The 6000-nt window shown below is 45.5% G+C and overlaps 1 protein-coding gene across 2 annotated transcripts in view; it reads right to left on the bottom strand.

Annotated features, from left to right (window-relative positions):
• Positions 1-6000, bottom strand: part of gckr (glucokinase (hexokinase 4) regulator) — a 74096-nt gene that overhangs the window by 30809 nt on the left and 37287 nt on the right. For both annotated transcript variants that reach the window (XM_061889179.1, XM_061889181.1), the window contains exons 3-6: positions 4252-4401; positions 4113-4181; positions 3977-4045; positions 375-448 (exon numbers count right to left, since the gene is read on the bottom strand). In XM_061889179.1, coding sequence (XP_061745163.1) covers positions 375-448; positions 3977-4045; positions 4113-4181; positions 4252-4401 — 362 coding nt within the window. The remainder of the gene's footprint in view (positions 1-374; positions 449-3976; positions 4046-4112; positions 4182-4251; positions 4402-6000) is intronic.

Below are 6000 nucleotides of genomic sequence, written 5' to 3'. Positions count from 1 at the left end.
TTGTCGTTCATTTCCTGCCACTTCTCATCTGGTCTAAGCGCTGCCTCGCTCACCTGTCTCCGATTGGCAATTAGGACACACCTTTTCCTGGTTGCCAAACAGAATGCTTCATGTGCCAGCCCTGTCCTCTCATAGTTTTTAATCTATAGGTGTTGGCTTCCTGTGCACTCCCTAGCTGCACTAGCTTTTTATTGAATATACTTTTTACCGTCTCTACATCTCGGGGCCATGCTGAAGCAATTCACTCACAGTGTGACAAAATCCATATTAAGACATTAAAATCAGTGTTATATTGTTAGAAAAAGTATTGCCATATAGATATTTTGTCCACCTCTAGTGCGTATATTGTGAACATTTCGCTTATGCAGACACACCTGTCTCCTCCTGCAATGATGTATGAGTAGACCTCAGTGCGGCGCGTCTCTTTGAGTGCTCTGTTGAAGCTCGACTACACACACAAACACACAGTCAATACAACGATACACTTCTCTTCGATATGTTTTTGCTGAGTCAAAATGTCAAGAAAAAATTATAATGTATCAGATCAGGGTGAGAAATCTTAACAGTTCAGGCCTAAGACAGTGGTTCTCAAACTGCGGGCGTCATCTAGTTGTTCGCCATAGAACAGACCTGGGTAAAATACGGCCCCCCCGGACGTTCTACATACTTTTGTTAGACCTTTGACGTCAAAACTTTATGATGTGCAGTGCTGTTTTTAAAATACCGTAAGTCTTGAACTATAGAAAGCGTTTCAATGGTTGAAATATGCGCTTTTGAGGGTTATACGGGTTATTATGGTAATCTACGTCACAGCAGCTCAGACCAGGAACAAAACAGAGTGGGTGGGGCTTGTTTTCACAGCAGTCAACCCAAAACGCACGTGTCAGGAACAAATGCGGTAGCAGAATTTTACAACAAATTTCCACATAGAAGTGATAATATATCATATTGTAGGTGTTTACTACCCTTTGCATTCAAATGTTGCCGTTTGTTAAATTTTTGTTGTGTTTTGCTTGATTGTAAAAGATACACAAATATCGAGTTGGTCTGAGAAGTTGATATGTTGTTAATATGCGTGGCGCAGAGGTAGAGTGGCCGTGCGCAACCCAAGGGTCCCTGGTTCAATCCCCACCTAGTACCAACTTTGTCACGTCCGTTGTGTCCTGAGCAAGACACTTCACCATTGCTCCTGATGGGTGGTGGTTAGCGCCTTGCATGGCAGCTCCCTCCATCAGTGTGTGAATGTGTGTGTGAATGGGTAAATGTGGAAGTAGTGTCAAAGCGCTTTGAGTACCTTGAAGGTAGAAAAGCGCTTTACAAGTACAACCCATTTATCATTTATTTAATATTCAGTGTTTTATTGTTCATAGTTGATATTGTAAATCCCACTTTGTTTATATTAATTCACATTTTTAGTGTCCCATTCAGTAAAAAACTGAAAAATTCCATTCCATTTTTTTTTTTTTAGCTGATCTGTCATAACTTTTTTAGAATTTTATCCGACATTGTGACTTTTGGTATTAGTGTTCCTGAAAAAAAAGGGAGCCAAACACAGATTTTTACACTTAAATGTGTATATATAATTTATACACACTGTCGTGTCTTTGTGATCATGTTTTGTTTAGTTGTGCTCGATTACTTCAAGACTCCATTAGTTCCTGTTTTTTTTCACTCCATTGTTTTGTTTCCATGCCGACCAATCAGTTCACCTGTCCTCACGACTCACACACCTGATACATTTGAACTCACGCACCTGTTTTCAAGCTCCCCAGCACTATTTAAGCCTGTAGTTGCCAGGCAGTCAGCCTGGCGACATCATCCTATACACACCCTTGCTCTATACTGACGATCCATGCTCTTTTCTCGTTCCCCGTAAGTTTTGTAATTCATGCCAAAGTTTGCAAGTTTTGTTTTATGCCCATAGTTTATGTTGTAGTAATAGTTTTGTTTCATAGCCAAGTTTTTGTTCCTCCTCTGTGAGCGCCTTTCGTTTGTTCCTATTTTGAGTTAAGATTAAAATATGTCGTTACCTTCACATCGTGTCCGATCCAGTCGCTTTGCACCTTGGGAAAACAAACCACACCATAGTCCGCGCCTTGACACACACATACACATTGGCCCCCTAGACACATTTTTTCTCTCAATGTGGCCCCCGAGTCAAAATATTTACCCAACTCTGCCATGGAATCACTTGATTAAAAGCACAGTGTTTTATTTTCCTATATTCATGCACCATGTTACTGTTCAAACTGTGTGTAATGTTACAGAGGCTAAATATATTCAATATACTGGTTAAATAAAACCTCTGCCTTGTTGTCCCAGCAGGACCCTGAGGTCTTCAGACCAGCTCCTCGTGGCTGTCTCAAAAACTAGGCTAAAAACCAGAGGAGATAGAGCCTTTTTCAGTGGCAGGGCCTAAACTATGGAACAACCTTCCACTATCTATTAGGTCCTCCCAGTCTCAGAGTCGATTTAAATCTAGGCTAAAAACATATTTTTTACTCCCTGGCATTCAAATCCAGTTAGACAGTTAGTATCTCGTTTTATTCTTTATTTATTTATTACATTTGAGTATCTTAGGTGATATAATCTGCACTTATTTTAAGGTATATATTACTACTTTATTTGATTTATCCTTCTTGGGGTTTGTGGAGAGGCGGAGCCGGCAGTCCGACAGCGAGGCAGGGCACACCTTAGCCCAGCCCAAGATGGCGGCGAGGAGGCGTAGCCGGCAGTCCGATAGCGAGGCAGGGCACACCGTAGCCCAGCCCAAGATGGCGGCGAGGAGGCGTGGCCGGCAGTCCGACAGCGAGGCAGGGCACACCTTAGCCCAGCCCAAGATGGCGGCGAAGAGGCGTAGCTGGCAGTCCGATAGCGAGGCAGGGCACGCTGTAGTCCAGCCCAAGATGGCGGCGAGGAGGCGTGGTCGGCAGTCCGACAGCGAGGCAGGGCACACCGTAGCCCAGCCCAAGATGGCGGTGAGAAGGCGTGGCCGGCAGTCCGACAGCGAGGCAAGGCACGCTCTAGCCCAGCCCAAAATGGCGGCGAGGAGGCGTGGCCGGCAATCCGATAGCGAGGCAGGGCACACCGTAGCCCAGCCAAAGATGGCGGCAAGGAGGTGTGGCTGGCAGTCTGACAGCAAGGCAGGGCACGCTGGAGCCCGGCTCAAGATGGCGGCGAGCGAACGGGTTAGGCGAGGCGAGGCAAGCCGGGAGCGACGCTGCAATCAAGATCAGGTGCGTGGATCACGCACCTGGGGACAAATGAGTAATCCTCTCGCGCGGTATAGAGGGGCGCCAGCCGTGAACGTCAGAGAGGGAGACTGAGAGACTAGAAGCCAGGGGGAAGCTGAAGCGGAGAGAGAGAGAGACAGAGCGCATGAGAGGCGACGATGCCCGATGCAGAAAGGCAAGCGGAACAGCGAGCGGCAGGCGGAGCAACTGAAAGGCAGTCTAAAAAAAAAAAAGCAGAAGTCTAAACGTGCCGCCACTATGTCCTTCCTTGACGGTCCTTAGAACCCGCACAACGGCTTGAGAAGTCTGTCACAGGGTTGTTTTTAAATATGTTATATAAATAAACTGAACTGAACTAATGAATACTTAAGCCTAATACACTACTGCGGTTTAATGTTGGACATTATGGTGGTATTTGGAGAGTTTTTTTCTGGAGTTTGGTGAAAAAATGTTTGAGAACCACTGGCCTAAGAACAACAGTTTCAAAATGTTCAAAACATTTTGGAAAATGTGCCATGTTTTAGGTTTATTTTTTTGTCTTTTTGATTGATAACATCACATGGACACATTTGATGGATTTGGCGGCTGACGTTTGAGTGCTGCTCGGCGACAAATTCAACCGGCGAAAATGGCCTAAGTGTGTGTGGAAGTCGAGGGGATTAGACAAAGTTGCAAAGTCACTCAAACATTCCTTTAGTATTTGCATGAAAAAATATAGAAATAATAAAAAAAACATTTTTTACCGCCACAAGGAAAGCCAGTCTGCCTGAGGTCCCACAGCCACTCAGAACAACAATGTTGTCCTGTGGTTCCTAGAAAACCAAAAGGATATTTGAACAAGTCACATTTGACAGGAAGAAAACCCTCAAACATCCAAACCTTGAGGATGAGCTCCACTTTCCCGGCTAACTCCATCATGATTTTCACCATTTCGTCACCCAGGAGCATCTAAAACAACATCAATATGCTTTTTAATAGATTCTGTCTACGTTCTACAGAGTTCTGTTTCCTCAGCGACCTGGTAAGTGCTTCCTGTCTCTCCGCGGAACATCTCGGCATCGCAGCTCTGCAACATCCTCACAATGCCGTCGGCTGGAGCCCGGTCAATGTCCCGCGTCAGCGGGTTCGACTTCTCCGAAACAGGAAGTGAGGGCTCGTAATCCGGCAACTAATAACAACAGTAGCATAAGGTTTATAGTCATTTTTCGGTTTAGCTCAACTACACACTAAAAAAATGTGTGTGTGGGGGGGTGGGGGGGGGGGGGGGGTTCTACCCAAATGCTGGGTTGAACCTGTTAAGTCACATTTATGCATACTTGCCAACCATGACACCTCCGATTTGGGGAGGTGGGGGGTGGAGGGCGTGGGGCGGAGGCGTGGTTTGGGCAGGGGGCGTGGTTAAGAGGGGAGGGGTGTATATTTACAGCCAATTCACCAACTCGAGTATTTCATATACATCAACCAATCAATCAATCAATCAATGTTTACTTATATAGCCCTAAATCACTAGTGTCTCAAAGGGCTGCACAAACCACTACGACATCCTCGGTAGGCCCACATAAGGGCAAGGAAAACTCACACCCAGTGGGACATCGGTGACAATAATGACCCAGTGGGACGCCGGTGACAATGATGACTATGAGAACCTTGGAGAGGAGGAAAGCAATGGATGTCGAGCGGGTCTAACATGATACTGTGAAAGTTCGATCCATAATGGATCCAACACAGTCGCGAGAGTCCAGTCCAAAGCGGATCCAACACAGCAGCGAGAGTCCCGTTCACAGCGGAGCCAGCAGGAAACCATCCCAAGCGGAGGCAGATCAGCAGCGCAGAGATGTCCCCAGCCGATACACAGGCAAGCAGTACATGGCCATCGGATCGGACCGGACCCCCTCCACAAAGGAGAGTGGGACATAGAAGAAAAAGAAAAGAAACGGCAGATCAACTGGTCTAAAAAGGGAGTCTATTTAAAGGCTAGAGTATACAAATGAGTTTTAAGGTGAGACTTAAATGCTTCTACTGAGGTGGCATCTCGTATGAAATACTTAACTTTCAGCGAAATGTAGTTATATATATATATATATATATATATATATATATATATATATATATATATATATATATATATATAAATAAATAAAATAAATTGTTGAATTTCAGACGGCACATATCAAATACACAGTAATAAAAACACAGTCTTTCTACTAACTTTACTATGCTTGCTGGTTACTAAAAAAACAACAACAACACTTATCTTTCACTATTTGACTAACGTTGCTTCTGAGTTTCCAGAAGATGGCGCCAGTATGTGCTTTGCCCTGCCGTCTTTCGCTGTCAGCTCTGTTCGTTTTTGTGTTGTTTGCGTCAATTTTCTTCTCTGTCAACTCACTGCTTGTGTATGACCGCCAAACACTGTTGGATATTTGCCCTTCTCCCACTGACATGATCAACTTCGACGTCGGTTTTTTGACGTCACAGTCAGCTTTTTCACCTGGCTGGATTCCTGCCTTCCTTTCCCGCCTCGAGGTTCCTCTCCCCCGCCACCTACGGGCCGTGTGTCAGGCCCCACCTGGATTAGCTGCGCCCTTGGACGTGCTGGCCCCCACCAGGTTCGGTCTTGTGAACGCAAGATCTTTGACAAACAAAACGTTTATCCTGAAGAATTTCTTCAATTCCCGCGGACTTGACTTCCTCTGTGTGACGGACACATGGCTGAGAGCCGGTGTGTCCGCCCCTCTTAATGAATTTCCGCCTCCGGAGTGTTCCT

Source organism: Nerophis ophidion, linkage group LG27 (genome assembly GCF_033978795.1).
Source record: "Nerophis ophidion isolate RoL-2023_Sa linkage group LG27, RoL_Noph_v1.0, whole genome shotgun sequence".
Lineage (NCBI taxonomy): Eukaryota > Metazoa > Chordata > Actinopteri > Syngnathiformes > Syngnathidae > Nerophis > Nerophis ophidion.
The sequence above is the reverse complement of the archived record's forward strand: the minus strand, read 5'-3'. Positions and strand labels throughout refer to the sequence as shown.